This window comes from Chrysoperla carnea, chromosome 2 (genome assembly GCF_905475395.1).
Source record: "Chrysoperla carnea chromosome 2, inChrCarn1.1, whole genome shotgun sequence".
Classification (NCBI taxonomy): Eukaryota; Metazoa; Arthropoda; class Insecta; order Neuroptera; family Chrysopidae; genus Chrysoperla; species Chrysoperla carnea.
Window position 1 is genome coordinate 22192315 of NC_058338.1, and position 23102 is coordinate 22215416.

Below are 23102 nucleotides of genomic sequence, written 5' to 3' on the forward strand. Positions count from 1 at the left end.
AAAAAAAGTATATCCAACGTACGTACTTATCTGCACTTCCACCAATTTGAAGGTTGCCACAAACGAGGAAAATGAATGGATAAAATTGCATATCTATTCAAAATTTTATTTAAAAACAAGTGAAATCAAACAATCGACTGAATTTATTGTTGAAATACCATGCATAGTCAGTGTTGATTTCTTTATCACATAGCACATACATACATGTGACACATACATAACTGATATTCAAGTATGATACATACTATAAAATTTTCACCTAATTGGCGCCCTCACGGGTAAACAGTGATGTTTACGAAAAAATGTTTCAAGCAAAAGTTGTTTATTTTTTGATAAGGAACATTTTTTACATTTAAACTTTTGTTCTATCTCTAATGGTTTACAAGATGGATCCTACGGTCCCAAGACCTAATTGATCTATGATGCTCATTTACGAACTCGAACTCACTTTTTACGTCCTGAGTACGCTGTAAGAATTTCAGCTGGATATCTTTTTTCGTTTTTTAGTTATCGTGTCCACAGACGGACGGACGGACAACTGGAAATGAACTAATTAGGTGATTCTATAGCAGAAATACCTATAGCAAAATTTTGTGAGTGGCATCAATATTTTTAAGCGTTACAAACTTGGGACTAAACTTAGTATACCTTGCATATTACATGGTATAAATATAATAAAACAAGTGTAAACAAACAATTGACTGAGTTATCTGTTGAAATACTCTGTATAGAAAGTGTTGAATATCAATTCTTGCATTTTTTTATACATAAGAAGAGTTTAAAAAATTATTATGGCGGCCTTTCGACCGCCATTTATTTGGTTTTCAAAAACTTCGAAAATATTAAAGATTAATCTTACACTCTTATATTTACAAAGCTTAAATTTTCTATGTCTGTTTATGAAGTCTCCTAGAACAAAGTACATGATTATTTTGGTTGATTGGACATTCTGTACATACAAATGTTAAGTACCTTACTCTAAAGTACCAAGTATGTATCAACACCCACAATAGGTAAAGAAAACAAAAAATATAATAATAATACAAGAACCATTATAATATATTGAAGGAATAATATAATATGAATGTAAATGTAAAGATATGAGCCCAGGAACGATGTAGACATGTAGACACGCGGCACACTGATTAACAATATTATTTTGTATGTTCGGTACAAAGTGGAACATTTTGATTTGTTGTATGTAATTTTAATAAACACTGTGTAACAAGTGTTTACAAAATTTAAAAAACCCCCGACAAATGGAATTTATTCTTTGTAAAACGATTTTTGGATACTTAGCTATAAAATGTTCTCAATCGAGTCGATTCGACCGTTTAGGGGATACGATGCCACTGAGAAACACACAGACGCACAGGTAAATACTTTAAACTTACAACACTCCTTCTTAAATCAATATCAAAGTGATGGTCAAGGACATCAGATGAGATGAAAAAGATACTTAGAGAGATATCATTTTTTGGGATAAACTTTTGGAAATATTTTAATTGAAATATTTGAGTTGACTTTGTTCTTTTGAATTATTGTTTTGAATTACTTAATTATTTTACCATTTCACTTTTCGAAATGAATGGAGCCAGGTTTATTTGACCATTCATTTCCATAGTAATTATTTATATGTTAAAATTATATGTCATGCCTTTTTCAAACTGAATCTATTTTGAAGATCATTCAGCCAATTTTTTAGTTTTTTTGAGAACGAAACTTTAAGCTCCCACTTGTGATTCTTTCCATTAAATTACCTTTGAAACAAAACTAAATCGGTTCATCCGTTTACGAACTACGATGCCACAGACAGACACACACACACATAGGGGTCAAACTTATAACACCCCTTTTTTTTAGTTCGTGGGTTAAAAATGCCATATCTCTTACAAAACAAATTTGTTTTTGCACCATTTTGTAGTTACATATTATTATGTGTAGTTAAAATAGTAAAGTAAATTCAAAACCTTACCACAAATCATACTTAACTAATAGTATAAATATATTCGTGATATTCATAAATAAATATTACTGTTCTTTTCAAAGCTCATATCGCCTTTTTATAACTAACACAGCTTAGCTAGCTAGCTCTAGAGCTGCTCTATAACTATATTTCTACATATTATTATATAAAGTACACTTAAAGAATATAAAAATGTAAAATTGTATTTCAATTTATTTTTCATAAAATATATTATGTAAAACGTTATTTAAATAAAATTTATATATTGTTTATAATAACAACAACAAGAACGGATAAGTAATCTGATAAAACGATTAGTTAAGTGTGTGATAGAAAGACTCTGCCGAAAACAATTCTGTAATATCAATCAAGCTCATAAGGGGATTTTTCATTTAAAATTTTCAAAAAATCATTTTTTTTTTTCATAAAGATGGTTTTTTATAGGGTTTTTCTTCGAGAAATCTCAGGAAATTTGTCTTCAATCGAGACGGGAAAAAAATTCTCAATGTGTCGAGATCTCGAGAAATAAATTCCGTGCGCTAAGTAACTAAAAAATGTAAAACCCATGAAAATGAAAGGATTTTTCAACGCTGCAACAATACGACATTGATTTAATATACCGAACAATTATATAATAGATTATATCTGAACTCCAATTCTGGTTCCACTGAGGTTTCCTTCGCAAATCAAGATAACATGAATTATTGTAAATAACCTAAAGGCATATCACTCATCTTTTTCAAAGTCATTGCATTATGCCTAATATTCTAGTATTTTACGTTCCTACGAGAGCTATTTGAAAGCCCAACTATCAATTTCATTGAAATTCAAATCGAAAACATATATTAAATTTTATTTGTGTTTTATTTATTTTTCTTTGCCCAGTAGGATTGAAAATATTGGTTTATAAGTGATCATTTTTTATCTCAATGTCTAGGGCTTCACGTTTGATTGAAAATATAAGGATTTTCTAATAGACCCTACGGAATCCTAATACCAGATTGCCATAGTTGAAATATGTTATCTTTATCGATAATAATAGTCGAGCACATATAGGTGCACACATAACCTACGTGTGATTATTTAATTGGATTTATGTAGGAATGACGATTGATAATAAACCTACACAATGCATGTAAATCTTAACGTGTTGCTTGCGGGATAAACTAATTATTATTATATTCGCATTCAGTCTTTGACTTTGACTTTGACTTTACTTGTGCATGGAGAAAAATTTTTAATTATAATTAGTACTTTCTCTATAATTATCTATAATTAGTATCTTTTTTTAGTTTTTTCGGCTACGAAATCCTAAACGCGCACTTGAAAGATAGCAAAGAACACTCCCCATTCAATGACCTTTCAAACGAAACCAAAAAAATCAAAATCGGTTCATCCGTTTAGGCGCTAGGATTCCACAGACACACACACACACACACACATAGCGGTCAAACTTATAACACCTCTTTTTTTAGTTCGGGAGTTAAAAAGAAACTGGACACGAGACAAGTTTCAAATTATTCTGGATATGAAAACCTTTTAATTCCAGATAGTAATTTACTTATGTCGATTATATTAATTTGTCTATCAAATTTGGAACATATATATAATAGGATAAGTGTTAGTCCTAAATCAAGATACCAAAAAACCTACACCTTAAGCAGAAAACGAAAGCTTCGTAAGTTTTGAAATTTATTCCTTTGGAACTATTCTCAGAGTTATACTTAAAACATATTTTTAAAGGAAGCTAAATATATTGAAAACTATAAACTGGTTTAAATATTATTGAAGCATTATTACATAATTTATACGAATGAATTTTTAATTTATTTATAAATTTATTTGATTAAAAATTTTAATTTTACCTTTTTTCTATTTTTAATAATAACCACATTTTATCTAAATTTGTATACATTTTCAAAACATTTTTTTTTTTTATTAAATTAATATAAATTATCGATTATAAAATGTATTAATTTGTTGATAATAATTGTCACTTGTTCATTGTAAAAAATAAAAGTATGAATATTTTATGATGTGTGTCCATGATACTAACAAGACCACCAACTGATCAACAAAATGTTTAACATGAGGCAAAAATAAACAAATTTTAATGTTAATTTTTATTCTTCAATAACAAATTGTATATCCAATATTTTTTAAATAAATAATAAAAAAATTAAAAACTCGACTACGTTAAATAAAATCTCATGAACGTAATTTATGAACAAATTTTAAATTATTTTATTAAGAAATCATTTATTAATAATTTAGAATAAAGCACAAATTTCTCTCATTAAATTTATTTATGATAGAAAATAAATTCTCATAAAAATATTTATGTATTTGACAAAACGAAGAGTTGAATTTTGTATAAGTATGAGTAAATTATTACTAAAAGTGTATTGAGCATTTATATTTGTTGGAAAGGTAAAGGCAAAGTGTATTTGTTGGAAAGGTTATTTAATCGAGAGTGTTCTTAGCTATGTTTCAAGTGCGAATTTCGTGCTCTGAAATAATCCACTTATTAAGAGCAAAAAACGGAAAAGCTTTTAAATTCCAATATTATAAATATATATATAATCTATAAAATTATTGTACAATCGATAAAAATTAAGAACTTTCTATTTTAATAAATGCTTTAGGGAATGATTTGCACTCACATTCTTATAGCGATTTCCATTAAAGTTATATGTAAAGTGGATTAAAAAAAAAAACATAAAATAACATTTTGCAACAGGTAATTTTAATTATCTTTATTAAAACCACGAAAGTCATTTATGGTAAGCTGTTAATAGATAAAAACATATTTTTTAATTTCTGGATAATTATCAATTTAATATTGAATTTATGTTAATTTTCAATTTATTAATTGAATTTTATATACTAATTGTACAAAATAAAGTTATGTTACGTAATTTTGTATGTTTTTGTTGATATGATTTTTATTTGTTTTTATCATTCACACATTCATCGGTTTTCATGTTTTTTGGCGGTTTTTTGCCTGCTGCATGTACCTATTGAAAAAAAGTGATTGACTACACAATACTTTAAAAAAATAAAACTGTTCTGTTAAAATATACGGCAGATAAAAGAAAATCAGCTTAAGGTAGTACCAGCATGAAATCACTTTTCGAGAGATTTGGCCGAATTTTTTTTCTCGGGTTTATAATAGCTTTATTTATGAATTCCTAAAATTTCATAATTTTTGACCGTTTAGATCGCGAGATATTTAAAGACAAAGTTCGCGATTTTGAGGGTCATGTCCCATTTAAAGCATGTAAAATGTCCGGTCTCTCCAACTATTTTTTATGATATTATTATATATTGAAGAAAAAGTAGAAAAAAATGTTTATACAATACAATTCTAGAAATTAATTTTCACTTTCGAGATATTAATTTTGACGTAAATTGATCGAAATTGGGACGTTGGCATAATTATTTCCCATTTTAAACGGTCAAAATTTCTGAAACTTTGGGAATTAATAGTAAGCATTATTAAGTTCTTAAATTTAATTTTTCGTTAAATTCTGTCGAAAAAAAAATTGTACCATTGCTTTAACATAGAAACTGCAAATACCATGCTGGAACATCGTTAAAACACGCAATGAAACACTCGATTAATTAATCAAATTAACGCTAAATTCTTAATTTGTGAACCCTGCAAAAAGCAGACAAAATAAATAATAGAATATTCACTTCATCACTTTGCCTGACAAATCAAAACGATTTTAATAAAAATATAAGTTTTTTAAGACGATTTGGCATCGATTTTATAAACAAGTCACTCTTGTTATGCGCCATAGTGTTCATTTGTACTATGTAAAGCAGACAACGATTTTCTTATGTAGAGCTTCCTTAAACTGAAGTCTCTAATATCAAATTGTTACATAATATTTAGTCAAATAAAATACTCTTGACGTAATATGTACATACACTTAAAATGGTATGCATGACTCGATAATTTTACTTTAATGAGTTTTTATTAGATTTTATTAAATATTTTACATTTAGCTGAAATATGCATTATAAGCTAAAAACCCGATGAGAAATGAATAGTAACCTTTTTAACATCTCAGTTTTGTTATTCTTACAAAATCAATGAAAAATAATAAAATCTATTTATTTTTTTCGTTTTATTCTAAACATTCCTTTTCCTTCTATTTTCCAATTCTGTGGAGATAATTCAGCAACTTCGGGATCTCGCAGCTAACATTATTCTGAGTCAGTGAACACAAAATTGTTTGACAGTGATTTCCTGCTGGTAATACTTTAAGTAAAAGTAAATTTCTATCACTTATATGAGCTTTATAAGCAGTCTGACCAAACATACCAATAGAATAAGACACGAAGATGTTCACACAAATAATTGAACCACTTATATTTAACAGTGGTGAAGAAGGTGCAACGTCCTGGACCGCTCTACGGTCGATTCCAGGCTATTGTGAAATTTTTTCGTTTCTTCCAATTTGTTTTGATGAAAATACTCGTATGCTAATACATTGAAATGTACAGCCACGGCTTTGACTTATTTTAAAAGTGCACCAAAAATTTGAAACAAATGTATGTTTGAGTTAAAAATAAAAATATGTCTAAAAGTAGATTTTCCTTGATACTAACGCAGAGTTTCTAACAGCTCGAGATATCAGAGCACATAGGATATTCAGCAAGAGGTACAGTCATATTTAATTAAATATTTTCATGCAATCTATAAAACAAAGTATATAATAAATATTATACACAATTTGAAATCAATTTAATATTTTGTTTTTATATTAAAATTTATTACATCAAATCTAATAAATTTGCCTATATATAGTATTTTAAATAATTAAAAATTATTGCGAAATTAATGTAGTTAATTACATTCTGTCTGTTGTTAATTTTGTATGAATAAATCAATTATTAATTAGTAAAATTATAGTTAAAAAAAACTCGGAGCAGCAGAGTTCCATCACTCAAGTCATGGTTTACCTAGTTTAAAATTTTTTATTTCTTAGATGGATTGCATTGAAATTTTATTAATTTAAAAGAAAATTGGTAAGTTAATAGCATCAAAAGGCATAACCTTACATTATTTCCCCTTGATACTAACTCTACTAACGTACAGTTTCCCAACCCTCTAGCTTAATTTGGAGGGGCTGTGAAGGTGTGCAAATCCTTAAAACTAGCGAAAAACATTATATAGTTGTATAAAAAAGCGGATAAAAGACAGCCGAAAAGTTGATATCCACAAAAGAGTAATCTGAAAAAAGATCTAAAAAATAGACACAAAAACTCATAGGCCCCGATTATTGTTGTAATTATGAGTTGGCTGGGTTGAGTTTGTCAACTATAGAGGAGTTGGTTGGGTCCTAAATTTTTTAGCCCTTACATTTTCAAATAAGACTCTATTACATAAATTTTTTTCGGTCTGTTTTTTCCGGGTCTATTTTGTCTGGTCTATTTTTACATAAATTCCCCCAGAAAGGTCGGGAAGTTGATAACCCCAAAACCTTAACAGATCTTTTGAACTAGAAGGTGGCGGAATATTGGAAAAGCCCAAATATTTGGGAAACTAATATATGTCCTCTCCTTTCCGTTGACCGTCAATACAGTGCATAAGTCTATATTTTCAAAGAAAATAATATTAAAATGATTTTGTGGTTTATTAAAATCTTTTTGTTAAAATCAGTACAAGGTTTTTTAAAACAAAATAATATTAATTCTATTGAAATTTAATAAATAAAATATTAATAAAATTTTGAATTATTTTTAATACTATGTCTCAATATACTAAAGAAACTGTAAACTTTTACTTGTTTCTTTGAAGTTTACGATAAACCCTTTTAGGAAGTGTGATAAAACACCAGTTAAAGTAGACCCCCCGATCGAACCAATGTATAGGTTAAATATATATAGGAGCAATCATTGAATAAAAATTTTGATGCATTTCGTCCATTTTGAAAACTCCTTATAACTTAAAGCATAATTAAACAAAAAATCCAAAAAGACTTGAATATTTTTCTAGATGCTAATCTTAAAATCTCCAGTTGTTCCCTTTTCTTTTTAATTACAACCCTTTTTTAAATTACACCTATACTTGACAAATTTATTAATTAGTTTTCTCTTATTATGTTACAGCTGAAGTGGAAGGTTATGGGCCATATAAACCCGTACCACCACCAAAACCGCTATCCACATCAACACCAACGTCAAATTCAAACAGTACACCAACGTCATCTAGTGCATCATCAACCAGTGCAGCAGTGTGTTTCACACCACCACCGTATAGAATGCCACCATATCCATTGTATAATGAAACTACTGGCGGTAGTATTTTACCAGGTAGTATACCAAGTACAAATGGTTTGGGTGGTCTAGATGGTATCATCAATGGACCAAATTCAAATGGTGGTAATGGTAATGGTGCTGTTCTAATAACAACACCAGGAGGATTACATACGCATTCAAATAAATTTCCCGTTAGTAAAAATTTATTTTCTGTTTTTTTTATATATATTTCATTCCTGTTAGATGAAAAATGTTCTCTTCAAAAATTTTTCAATTTAGGCTCGGCGGAAAGTATGGGGTAAATTTTTTAATTTAGTAAAAAAAATGGCCAATATTGTTTAATTTTATATAAATAATTCTAGACAAAACAGATTTATATCACTTTGTACAACAAGTTTCGTTTCAAAAATGCCAAAGATATCTATTTATTAGATTCTGATGAGTTTGATAATGTTTGGTAAACTTTACGAATGAAAGAAAAAGTGTCAATTAACTTTTTTTTTTACGAAATTTAGTTCTTCAGGTCTAAATGTGAGTTTATACTATTTTTCCCTTTAGCAATAGAACTTGATCGATTTTGGTGCAGAATTTCAAGAGATTTACATTAGCTGATAGAAAAAACAATCAATTAAATCAGAAAAAATTTCTTCATTGAAGTGTTAAATTAGTTTTGGACTAAAATTCTGATGCTTGAAGGCTTTTTATTACATTTTCTCCGCAAATTTCTTAATCATATGTCAAAATTTTGTACCGCGTATACATTTCTTAATATTAACAATAAATCCGTTCTGCGGTAACATAATACTGATTGTGAAATTGAACTAAATTTTTTAAATCTACACAAATCGACACAAAGTTATTGACGAATGCCTGATACGTATTTAGTATCTAATAAATAGCCGTAAATTAAATAGTGTTATATAGAACTAGTATGGTTCTTTTCAAATCCTTGTATGGTCATTTTAGTACATTAATTAAATAAAAAAATATATAATATTTATTATCTTAAATATATTTTTACACTAATTAATCGAATAAATTTGTTTCCTTATATAACAAATAATAAATAATAATAGGTGCCATAATTGTAAAAGAAATAACAATAAACCCCAATTCAAGTTTCACAGACAGACTTTTTACCTGATAAGAAGACAAAAGATGGCTGTAAAAAAAATGATTGCATTCAGGCTCACTTAGTTCACTTTGAGCGCTTCCGAAATAGTTAGTCCATGATTGCTCGATATAATGCGTAAATGACATTAATATCATTTTTGTCGATATTAAATTTAATGAACTATGATCCTGCAAAGTAGATCAAAAGTGGGGAAATTGTCAACCCTAGTAGCTCAGTTGATCAAGGCGTAACCAATTTCGTTCGCAGTATGCTTAGGATAGCGGGTTCGATTCCCGCAGTCACAACAAAAATTAATATAATTAATAATTGTGATGGGCTGGTGTAGTGCATGGTATATGCATGAAGGAGGTGCACTCAGCCTCTGAAAATAATTGAAGAACTGATAAATGAAATTATCAGCGAAAAAGGTGGTAAAATACATATATGTTATCACAATGGGCTCTATAGGCTAAGTGTGTCCTTCGTGGACACCAAAATATAACCTAACCTAACCTGAGGTGGGAAATTTCTAAGTTTTCGGATATTTAAGATTAACTGCAAACATATAGCCGATGATACACATCTCCGAGACCGCATAATATTCATTTGAGGAAAAAGTCACTGGAAGGCATAATTCCTATCTAAAATATAATATCTCATACAATGGAGCAAATAAAAAAGAGTTTCATCTATCAAAATTATTTTCATAAAATTCACTCCAACTGCGTGTCTCGTTAATTGGGTGCTTATAAGAATGTAATAAAAGGATTCACTACCATTTATTTAGATTTGGGCATAATTTTGTATTTGTTCGTACCCAACACCTTTGTTTGACATCAAACTTAGTGTCTGTGAAGACTACTCATGGTCTCATTAATGACTATAAGAATCCATTCATATCAAAAGCTTATCAAAAAAACATTTAACATAAGAAAAGTGCACGGTACTACGGAATCCTAAAAAATCTATTAAAACGAATAGAAAGGTAAAAAAAAATGAGTGTAGTAAATTAAGTATACAAATAATGAATATTAGATAATTATTTATTTATGTCTTATTTAATTAAATAACCATATTTATTTTATTTATTGATACTTATTTTAGATAAAATGGGTAATTCAAGTTTTTATAAATTTATGATGCGTAACAAATTTATTATTTTACAATGTAAATAACACTGTTTAATTATTGTAAATTTTTTATTTGTGAATATATTCAGTTTGTTTAAATACTCAGCTGACGACACCAGTATACGGCGTATTCGTAAACTTAATATTAAGTTGGCGGACTGACCCAGATTTATTTTCAAATAATTGAGCGTCCAAATCAGAAATTTCACAAATAATTTACGAATAAAAACGGCAAGATCTCAGTATGATGGTAAAGTTAATATCCAAAAAGTGTTCTGGACTTTTAATTAAAAACAAAATTAGTCTGTGCAAAATAAAATAACACTTGTAGCCATTTCTTATAATCAGACTGAGATTACGTCTCGATGATTAACGTTATAGCCATTATTTTCCTTTCAATAATTAAATAATTCAGCATACTTAACTTCGCCATACTTGTATCAGATTCCTAAAATTAACAACAACTAACGATGAACGTTAGTTAACGTTAAACCCTCCGTGTTAATGTTAAATTTTTTTCTTACAATTGGATCTTTCTGTATCACTCTGCTTTTCTGAAACACATAAGGTTAAAACATATTGGGTTACTACCTATATATTTCTAGTTACTAGCTACAGATGAAGTTAAAAAAACCTTTGTAACATTGATATTTTAACAAACATTGGACAAATATGCCATAAAATTATTTACATGAGGCTTTCATATATAAACATTTCATATCATCCCCTTTTCGCCACCTTAGATTTGGCGTAGGGGGTGAAAAATACTTTACGACCTATTCTCACACCTTCTGAATGTATAAAAAAAATTTTACTAAAATCGGTCAAGCCGTTTCGAAGCAGTTTAAACGCAAACATCGTGCCACGAGATTTTTATATCTATTAAATATTTGCAACTATTTTTTTGGGATATTTCACCAAACCATACTCTAAAATTGTTTTTTTTTTTATTTTAATTAGTCACTCTTCGATTCAATACTTACACTTTTTTCCCATAAACTGATTAGAAAAAAAATTTTTGATATCATTCTTAATTTTAAAATTCAAAACGTTGTCACCCTTCGTATATGAGACACACCTAATGAAATATGAACAGAATTTTAATTAGATATCCATACATCGTAGACACGAACCTGTCAAATTTGATAATCTCTGTACCATCTTTATTTTTTTACGTTTCTATTAATATGATAATTTTTTTTCCAAAACTTTGCTTTAATAATATATATGACTTAATTAATTACTCAATTGTTTCCATAAAAAATCTTAATCTTTTCGACTACAAACAAATATATTTTTAAAACAAACCAAACAGATCTTTTAAAATTTCTACATTTTTTATTCGTTTTATTTGTAATTCCCATCTCTTTGATGACTTGAGAAGATTCTCACAGATCACTACAGATATAAAAAAAAAAACATATATTAGTATTGTTTTACTTTAAATATACGATTTAGCAATTTTAAATATTTTAGCACTTTCTCATTTAATATTTACATTTGATGGAAATTATTTCGTAATTGTTTTGAAAAAGCAGTAAATTTAATCTGTACGAATTTTGTAACTACACAAGGGGAAAGGACTGAAACCTTTTCTTTGACACATTTTCTGTAATGAACAAATTTGGAAGTTTGTATCTTAACTATAATATAATATCTGTACCCAAGTTTTTCGGTTTAGTCACTGCAAAATAGAATATTGCCGTTCGAGGGCTTAACTACAAATATCCCAATATATGCAGACCAAAATTGAATCTAAAGAATAAATAATGAAATCTTTTTTAGAGACTAAACGCTTTTTAAATAATATTAAACATATTCTTTGAAAAGTAAAATAGTAATCAGTTAGTATGACTGACTCCAAAGGTTTACTTGTTTATATTCGAGTATGGCTTTATTTTCAGCGTTGTGGAATACTTACTTTTCGTGAGTTTTAATACAAAAAACATTGCTAAAGTTAAAACGAATCATATCAAAAAGAAAATTCAACATTCAATTTTTGATCAAACAAGTCAGTTTAATAAATATGGTGGGAGCGCATATAAGTAGGTATACACGCATATTATGCATACACAGGTGAACCATTATATGTAATACCGTCATTTAAATCGTACCACTTCTATATTTTGTATAAAAAGGTATATTTTTTGAAAATAGTCAACCCGCCCGTATTATTTGTTATGAATAGTAACAATAATGACATTTTTACCCCGCAACAAACAAACAAATATTCAATTTCAACCATGCCCCAAGAACAGCATGTACACCTAATATCGAAATGAAAATTTGAATTATTTACCACGACTATGCAATGACGAGGGTTATGGGTTTGACTGGTATGTATGTATGTTCATCTATCCCCACCTAGCTTCTAAACAACTCATAATTTGACAAATGAGGTATTGTTAAAAGCGTCTTGATCGTCCGCTGGTTATAGGCTATGTGAGTTCATGTTTAATTGAATATGGCGCCCTCTAGAGGACATAAAATCATGAGCTTAAAATAAATTATAATTTAATGATATCGTGTTTGGTATCAAATGAAAGGGTGTAAGTAATTAGCATTTTTCAAAAATATATGGAAAACTGTTGTTAACTTTTAGAAGTCCCCCGACTGTAATGACGATTTTACTTATCATAACAATTTCAGATGAAAATATTTTCTTGTTTTCATACTTTTAAGAGCACGATTTTGTCGGAGCGTCGGATCTTTAGTTTTTGAACTTTCTTTTATGTCAACTATATAAAATCCCTTGTTAAATTAATTTTATTTTCAGCATTGCATTTGGTTTAGAAGCATATCAAAATAATATCACCCGTGTATAGCTGCATTGCACAGCAATAATTATACTTGTTATTCATTAACTTGAAATAAAAATACATAAACAAACCTAGATATTTATAAAACAATAAAAATTTATGTATATAAAAAAATAAAAAATAAAGTAAAATATTTCATCTCAATATCAATAATAAAGAGAAAATAATAATGTGCGTTGCGCGTTCCTTGCTGCAACAACTTAAAAAAAAAAGTTGCGCGCGGTAAAATATAATAATAACAGATAAATAAATAATAATACAATTGAATTATTTATAACACAATGTGATAAATTATATTCACATATTATTAATAATAATGGAAAAACGTGTTTATTAAATAAAACATGTTCTATATCGGTTTTTAAAAAAAGTGTTTATATATGTTTATGTATGTTATTATTATTATACCATGTATATGAAATATACTAAGGTATATTAAGTTTAGTCCCAAGTTTGTAACGCTTAAAAATATTGATGCTATGAGCAAAATTTTGGTATAGGTGTTTATAAAATCATGTAATTAGTCCATTTTCGGTTGTCTGTCTGTCTGTCTGTCTATCGTCTGTCCGTCTGTCATCACGATAACTCAAAAACGAAAAAGATATTAAGTTAAAATTTTTAAAGCGTGCTGAGGACGTTAAAAGTGAGGTCGAGTTCGTAAATGAGCAACATAGGTCAATTGGGTCTTGGATCCGTAGGACCCATCTTGTAAACCGTTAGAGATAGAACAAAAGTTTAAATGTAAAAAATGTTTCGTATCAAAAAGTTAACAACTTTTGTTTGAAACATTTTTCCGTAAACATCACTGTTTACCCGTGAGAGCGCATAGTAGTGTTATGTGGGTATATCAGTTATATGTGTGTGACATGTATGTATGTGTATTGTGACAAAGTAATCATCACTGTCTATACATGGTATTTCAACAATTAACTCAGTTAATTGTTTGTTTTCACTTGTTATTATTATGATTTTAATTTAAACTGGATTAAATCAATTTTTAATTCAAGTCAGTAGAGTGGTATTGTAGAAGATGTAAGATGAATTGATAACGAAAAATTTTTATTGTAATTACTAGTAGCAAATTATAATTTTAACTCGCTTCATACACTGCAGATATTTTATAATATGACACTCTTCAACTTATCTGGATCGATTTTAGTCCGTATCTCAAAAACTATTCAACCAGTCGTCGATTTTTGTAGTTTTTGGGTCAAAATTATCTTATATACTGAGTTTTATTGAAATTGGAGATACAAAAATTTCTTGATTTTTTTGCAATTTTTTTTAAAGGGTACCCTTTGAAAAAATCGATAAAATCGCAAAAAAAATTTTGTTTTGGAATTTGATGAAACTCAGTGGATGGGGTAATTTTCTTCCAAAAAGTATAAAAATCCGGTTAATTTAATGATTGGATGCATGGTTTCCGAGATATCGCAATTTTTTGATCGATTTTAGTCCGTATCTCAAAAACTATTAGACCAGTCATCAAATGCACCCGATTTTTGCACTTTTTGGGTCAAAATTACCTTATATACTAAGTTTTATCAAAATTGGAAGTACAAAAAATTTTTCGATTTTTTGCAATTTTTTTAAGGGGTACCCCTTTGTAAAAATCGAGAAAAACGCAAAAAAAATTTTTTTTTGGAATTTGATGAAACTCGGTAGATAGGGTAATTTTGATCCTAAATGTATAAAAATCAGGTTAGTTTAATGATTGCACCTACAGAAAGTTACAATGTCAGCGAGTATCATCACTTCATTTTCAAAAAATTAAAATCCATAAAGTTGTGAATAAAAGGGTGGATAAGTTAGGACTATAATGTTATAGTCTAAAGGAGAAATTAGAGCGGGCGGGTATCTACTAGTCTTTTATATTAAATAAAGTAGATTTTAAGCTAATAAAAATGTGTTTAATTAATGTTAATAATTTCCTCAAAATTAACCCTCTAAACTAAAATGGATAGCATATATAATAGGGTATAATAATACATTGGGTTTTTACATGCATTGAAATCTTTTCATTTCAATAGCATAACACAGAACAAACATTTGCAACAGAAAAAATTGTTTAGTAGCTTCATTTTCTTCCCCAACGGATTCATTATTTCAGTTTAGATACCTTTTTTAAAAATTTAATATTCTGTTAGTACCAAGATAGATTCTATTAATTAGAAAGCATTATAAAATTATTATTATCAACTATAGTTACGAATTAAATTAAAATAATTGACGTATTGTTTTTAAAACCGAGCCATATATGGAATTATTATAGTCATAAATGATTTATTAACTTCTTTTTTACTCTAATTAATAAAAATTTTAAAAATACAAGAACTTGTTATTAAAAACGTTTTGATTGATTAGAAAAAAATTATAAATTTTTATAGGATATGATTTAATTGTTTTGCAGTTTTGATGTATTTATTATTCTTGAACCTGACGCAAACAACTTCGGCTTGCTTTGGAATTTATATCAAAAACTTGGGAAAATTTATATTATGAACTGGAAACGGTGACGGGTCGTATGTATACAGGCATATGTATATTGTCTAAGCTTGTCAACGGAAAGCGGTTCCGCCGCTGTATAATGCCACCGTTCCCGTGGGAAACCAAAGCTTTGTTGAGATACTTGTAGTAATGAGTGAGACCCAAGTCCAAAGCCATAGTTATCTTGGTCTTGATCTTGACCATTGTATCTATTTAAGAGTGTTACGTCTCAGCGAGGTGAAATTTAAACTATTCAAGTTTAGCCTTTCGATAAAATAATATAATTTTATTTTTGAGTAAATTATGATCTTTCCAACAGTTTTTCTAACACAGAGTATCAAAATTGTTCATTTCCCCTCGAAAATCAACTAAAATTATTGGAAAATAAAAAATCACGTTTTTCTATTAAAGTGGCAAATGTTACCACGAAGGTATATAAAATAAAAGTAAAGTAATTAAAGAATATTGAAAAATACACTCGAACCCGGACTTCTTGGATTCATGTCAAGCGCCCTACCAATTAGGCTATTCGAGTTCTAGACACGAATGCAATTTTTTCAACTCAATGAATTTTTTAAATTTGTTTATCCACTTATTTATTATTATTACTTATTGTTGTTGTTTACATTTAATCATGCACACGATATTTACATCATGGTCTATTCGACTATATTTTGATATAATATGTTACATACAAGGCGTAAACTAAATATTGACAAATATCTTGTCTAGTAATCTTAATTAAAGAGAATTGAAAAAATAAAACGATTTTTTCCAAATTTATGAGTCAATTTTGATTGACCTAAAACAGTAGTTTTAGTGATTTTAAAGCGAATTATAAACTCATGAAAAAATTCGAGCCTAAAATTCTTGCCCTATTTATCTGAACACCCTGTATAAAGGCTACATAACACAAAGTTGATATTTAACCTTTAAAAAATAATAAATCTTAAGTATACAAACCTAACACAGTTTTGCCTTTGGGTTTAACAAATAGTAGGCTTAACATGTATGTAGATAGGTATGCATTACACGCGTATATTATGTATTATAATGGTTAGGTTAATACAAGTAGTCAATAATAATATCTACGTCTTAGTAGTAAAATATTTCATAAATAACAAAGTTTTTATTGCAATAAAAAAACCTGCGTAATAAAATTTAAATTATGTTTGTCATTTCCGCTACATTAAATATTCAAAATTTTATTTTGTAATAAATATCAGACAAAAAATTTGGTGTGTGGCGCCAAATAGCTTCTATGTAAGACTCGAGCATTAGTTTTAAACCAGATTTTTTTAAGTTTTCATTCTTATAAAATACTAAACACGATTTATTCGGCCACTTAATTAAGTTGTTTGGTTTTCTACAGTATTGTATCAAATGCATGCTTTGTAGTCAAATAATGTGTTATTTTTAGCTTTACAATAACACGCAACTACAAAAATATATAATATATTGTGTGCAAGTACTGCTTATAAATTTGATAATATAGATAGCTCTCTTCAATTATCAATACTAAATATAGTCGCCTATGTTCATTAAATGATGGATCGTCGATGAACTCATAATTAAATTAAAATTTTGTTTTTATATCATCGACAACCTTATATTTTTATGGTATTATTATAAACTACAAGATTGTCTAAATATTTTAGATAGTTTTTTTTATCATACTCTCTAGAATTTTTGATATAGAAATATCAAATTCAAAAGGATAAACTATATGATTCATCATTTTTTCAGCCAACTTTGAACGAGAAAATAATAATAAAAAACCCGATGACTTGGGAATTTTTTTGTGATTTTTGGAAACTTTATTAATCAAAAAATATATTTATAAAGTTTTATTAAAATTCCTAGTATTATTCAATCCTTGCATGTCACAATGTTTTAGTGTTGGTCCATCCACAGTAGAAGTTCTGAATTTCACCATGCTTTTGCAAAAGACAAAACTTGGATGAGTTTAATATAATTAGTATATTTGTATGGTCATATAATATAAGATATGTTATAAGCTTGATGTTTTTATAATATAGTTATTATTTTCAAATTTAAATTATATCATCATGCAATGTCGACATTAATAAGAATACAAAAAAAAAATATTATACGACACATTTAAAAGAATATTTTTTATTATAAAAATACAAAAACAAAAAAATATTTATTCTAAAAACACATTATTATAAAGATAATAATTTAATATGTAACAATTTAAACTAAAAGTAGGGTATAATTTGTACACATTAAAGCAAAATTAAAATATTTTTGTGTACGTAAATTATATTATTGTCATATATGAAGTCATATCAATTATATTATTGTTTTATATAGAAGTCATGAATTCGATGTAAAAAATTTATTTTTACCGAAATTATCTTGTCGAAAAAATACCAATGTAAAAAACTAACTTCAAATCGGTTAAAAATCGAGAATGATGTTCTTTATATCTTTCTGATCGAAAGTTTTTACGGCCACAATAACATCAGTTTTAAAGTTACAGTTAAAATTGCACTATGCAGTGATGCTTTTCTTCTTTTTAGTACGTGTACATGTATGCTCTATAATTTTTAATCTTTAAGCTAAGGGCTTAAACTTTTTATTGTTATCCATTGCTTTATATTAGGTAACGTTGGGTAGGTCTTTGGAAATTGAAAAAAAGTTCTTTAATAAATATTTTCCTCAGGTAAATGTTTACAAGTTTTTATAACTTTTGGAGCTACATCTCTCTCAATATTCACCTGGCACAAATAACCACTGAAGAATTTTCATAAAGATGATCGAAAAAGCTCTCTACCAAATTTAGATCTGATGCTTAATTTCCGAGATATTGTTAACTAAAAGATTAATAAGTCCATCCAAATTACAGAGCACTTCTAAATTTGGTAAAGAGCTTTTATTCGTCTTCATATGCTTAATGTCAGTGTATAGTTTTCCAGAATCAATTAAAGAACATCTCGTAAAATATTAAATGAAATATTTGGTCCGGTTATTGCTCAGCACGACCTGTATACGCAGGACCTTCTTTTAGCTAAGATACACACTTGTGTAAAAGTTTCAATCAATCGCTAATTATAGATATAAGCTCGACGCGTGCGGTATTTCGCAATGCAATATCCGTGGCTGAACAAAGACTAGAGAAATAATATAATATTACTAGTAAATCACTTTATGTTTATTTATAGGCAATTTTATTACAGATATGATATACAAGTTACATAATGAACAATATTAAATGTTAAAATTATTTCTCTAGCCTGTTTTCCTAAGCGGTATATTTTTAGACCATGAGTCTATTCTTTGTCGTAGCTAGCACGATAAGCTTGAAAATGAGGGATAAATCAGAGAATTTGATGAAGAAATAAGATTTTATGTACCTACATGAATTGTACATGAATTTTGTACGAACTGCCACACAACTTCATTACACAGACCTATCAATATATAGAGGTTAAATTCTACACATTTACTTCAAATGATTATTTTGATTTATTTTAAATGATGTTTTGAAGACATTCATTCAAAACAAAAAAGATTCCTAATTGTATTTTCTCTTCTTTTGTTTTTTAAGTAATGCAATGTGAGGTTTAAGTGCATATACAGTTTTTAAAAGCATTATTTTCTTTATTATTAGATAGCCGTCGATTTGTGCCTTTGATATATCGAATTGTAAACTGTCTGAATAAAATCCAATGTTTTCTCAGGCCGATCGAACTAATATATTAATAGTTGTCATAGATGTACCGGATATTTGTATCCAAATTAGCAGTTATCCGCCATAAATAAAAGACCTGTATCCGTTTCTGTTTTTAAGGAATCTTATACAGGTCTTTGGTTTGTCATTGAAGAATTATTGAAGATATTATGTATTCCGTGAATATTCTACGCATACCTGCTTAAAAAATTTTGATTACTTAATATTAAACCGGATGTCATAAAAAAAATTATTAAATTATTTTTTTTTATATAATCATGAGAAATATATAAATTAAATCAGTAGACCATAAAATATAATCAAATATGAAATGGTCATCACATACATTTTACAGTCACTGAATTTTCTTAACAAACTATTAACTAAATTACTAACTAAAAATTATTCAATTACTAGTGTGATAGTTCTTTGGTTAGTTGGTAAGCGTTTAGTTACTAAATAACTTGCACCTTGACTAAATTATTTGCCTAAGGTGAATAAAGCTTAAAAAATATAATAATATACACTTGTACTTTCACCAATGAAGTCCTATTGCCCAATGAAGCTTGTCAAAAGCAGTTTTGATTAACTGATTTTTCCTTCCCCTAGTTCAATTATATTAACATCAATTAAATTTATGCTAACTCAACCTCATGCTAACCTCCGTGCCAGCTCAACCCCATTGAGGGCATGGCCAATCCGTGGATGAATAAGTGAACGCAGTCGCAGGATTAACGTGAGTGATTTTTGTACCGAGTTGTTTTTACCGGAGTTGTATTGATCGAGTTGTTTTGATCAGAGTTATTAAATACCGAGTAATTCATGATGATTCCCTTCTAGCGATTAAAAGTAATTTTGGCCAGAAGCGCCAGTCAAAGCCACTTTTTGACCGCATATTTACAGTCAAAACCACTATTAACCAATGATTTTCAGTCAAAAATACTAAAAACCAACCTGTGTAATCAAAAGTACTTCTGTCTGTTTTTTCCAGTTAAAAGTACCTTTGACCGGCTAAGAGTTTTAACTGTGATATATACAATTTATTCAAACAATTAACTCTGTTAGTTGACATATTTCTTGTACTTAATATGTATATTCTTTGCACAATGTCCGTTGTTTGTTTTAGATTGAACGCGAGGTAATTTTATCGAATGGTGATAAAAATTCTAAAATACCTATCTTACATGATTACAAGAAACGTTCAAAAGCAACAATTGCACCAGACGTACCGCCAAAACAAATAGCAGCCTGGACAAACAACAATATATGCGAACAACAGCAGCAACAGGTTTGTAATATTACTATTTTACATTCTTATTGCATTGCTGTTTATATTATTTCGCTTTAAATTGCAACAAGAATTTTTTTATATTGCTTTAAAGAAGGAAGGTGATGGTAATTATTGTTGCATGGTTATCATAAATGGTTGTCTAAAAAACATCAAAACATGAAATAATCGGTCCAAAAATTTGCAAGTAATGTAGCATTCTATAGGTGAAGGAATTTTTAAAATCGGTTAAATAGTGAACTTTGATTTTTATATATTTTCATACAAACTTTCATCTCCTATTTCACCCTTTTAGGCTGGGCGATAATATACTAGCCGAGACATAGTCTTTTCCCCCTCCAGATAATTTCCCTCCTCTGAAAGGTTTCTGTTTTTAAGCGATACATAAAAAGAAACATTTAAAAAAATAATCAAAATCACAGCTTCTATTGAGGGCTTCCTAAGCATGGGTATTTTATGTATGCCTCATTTGCGACTATAAAACTAGCAACCTTTTGATAGTATTTTTGAGAGACATTCCTCAATTAGGTATTTGGATAGTGTGAAACAATTCACATACCGATCGGATTTAAATTCTACATTTCGAATGTTGATGACACTTTGAATGAAAAAGCTGACATGCCGAGGACATACCTACATAACAAACCTTCCCGTAGATTGTTCTTGTAGCCATAGTCAAAATATAATTTGTATGCAAAATGTGTAATATAAATGTTGTGTCATCTTGAACACACACAAAAATGACTGTAATATTGTATTACATCATTGTCTACTTCCATCAGACTGTTATTCTTTCATGTACATTTCCTTCTCTTTAAAACAGTTTGCCGCCATTGAATCATCAATGAAGAGAACAAACTACTGATTTTAAAAACTTGGAATGCAAATCCTTTTTAGAATTTTAAATACTCGAAAAAAATTCGAAGTTATCTGCAAAGTAAATTCACCCCGCATGCTATATTGAATTTTGAAAGATGCTAGAATGTCAAATAATAGTTGACCGAAAACTTTAAACCATACCCGAAACTTAATCCTAACTTTAAGTTAACTGGGAGTGAATGAATTAAGAATGAATCACCTGCGTAGAAACCGTATTAATAAAATTATTTGAAGAATAATAAGTTAATAAATTATGGCAAAAAGAGCCTCCGGTAGAAACTTTGATATGTCGCTACATGAATTAATCAAAAATTTGATTGCACGAAAGAAACATTATCGGAAAATCTTTCATATACTTTGAAATAAGTAAACCACCTTATGAAAGCAATCAAATAGTAAATATAAAATCCATGGATTATGGAAGTAAGTAATAACATTTTGTATTCAGAAGTTCTGTGAAGACGTGTAAAACGTTATATTGTCGTTAAATTGAATTGAAATGTAAGAAGACTGGCTGTAATATTAATAATAATTTTACTATCAATATTTTAATTACGTATGATTTGTTTGTCGCTGATTTCTTTTTACAAGTAATGTTATCTTAAGGAATTTGGCAAGTTGTGGACAATATAAACGCAACAGGACTGTAAACTGTTGTTCAAATTGAATTTGGATAGTTTTCATATGAACGTTAAACGTAAACTACAATCTAAAATTTATTAAAAATTTTATTAACAGAATTCGTTTCAAAATCTTTTCTTGTAGCAGACTGACAACAGATTAAAGAATGCGAGTTTTAAATGTATCTCCACTCGAATCTGTATAAAATTACCACCAATCCCTTGGAGTTGGGGAGTTAAAATGATTACCAAATTAAGTCAAACTAAATCAATTTGCAAAGAAAGAATATAGCCCTCCAAACATGCAGAAACCAGATGTCTGGTGTTTAGAAAACATAATTATAGTACTGCCAATCCCAAATTCAGAGACATGTAAAGATCTTTCTTGAAGCAAGTACATTACAGTAGTTATGGCTGTTAAGATACTCGGATCAAAGCTTATTAGATATTTGATCCTTTGATTCTTTTATTCAAGGGCAAAAGACGAAAAAAATAAAATATCATTATTAGATATCATAGTTAATAAAGTCTTGCCTCTTTACGAAAAGCTTCATAGAGTTATTAGTTATTTTCGATTGTCCATCACTGTAAAAGAATACAAAATGTTGTTAAAACATCTGGACAGACAGTTAGTGTCTTCTGGTGATAAAAATTACTCATGCATATTTCTCTGCCTTCGGAAATGAATGAGAGGATTTTAAATAGCTTGAGTATTCCATTCAAAATCACCTAATCTTATGATAAATATCTCTTGAATACTTTAATGAATAGGTACGTTCGAAACGTGTTAACATTATTTAATTGAATTTTGATATTCTTAGGGTAATTC

General features: G+C 28.3%; 1 protein-coding gene across 3 annotated transcripts in view; it reads left to right on the forward strand.

Annotated features, from left to right (window-relative positions):
• LOC123291417 (uncharacterized protein DDB_G0283357-like) overlaps positions 1–23102 on the forward strand; it is a 121703-nt gene that overhangs the window by 84672 nt on the left and 13929 nt on the right. For 2 of the 3 annotated variants that reach the window (XM_044871697.1, XM_044871693.1), the window contains exons 2-3: positions 8090–8430; positions 20613–20774. In XM_044871697.1, coding sequence (XP_044727632.1) covers positions 8242–8430; positions 20613–20774 — 351 coding nt within the window. In that variant the 5' untranslated portion in view covers positions 8090–8241. The remainder of the gene's footprint in view (positions 1–8089; positions 8431–20612; positions 20775–23102) is intronic. The other variant, XM_044871694.1, reaches the window with a different exon arrangement.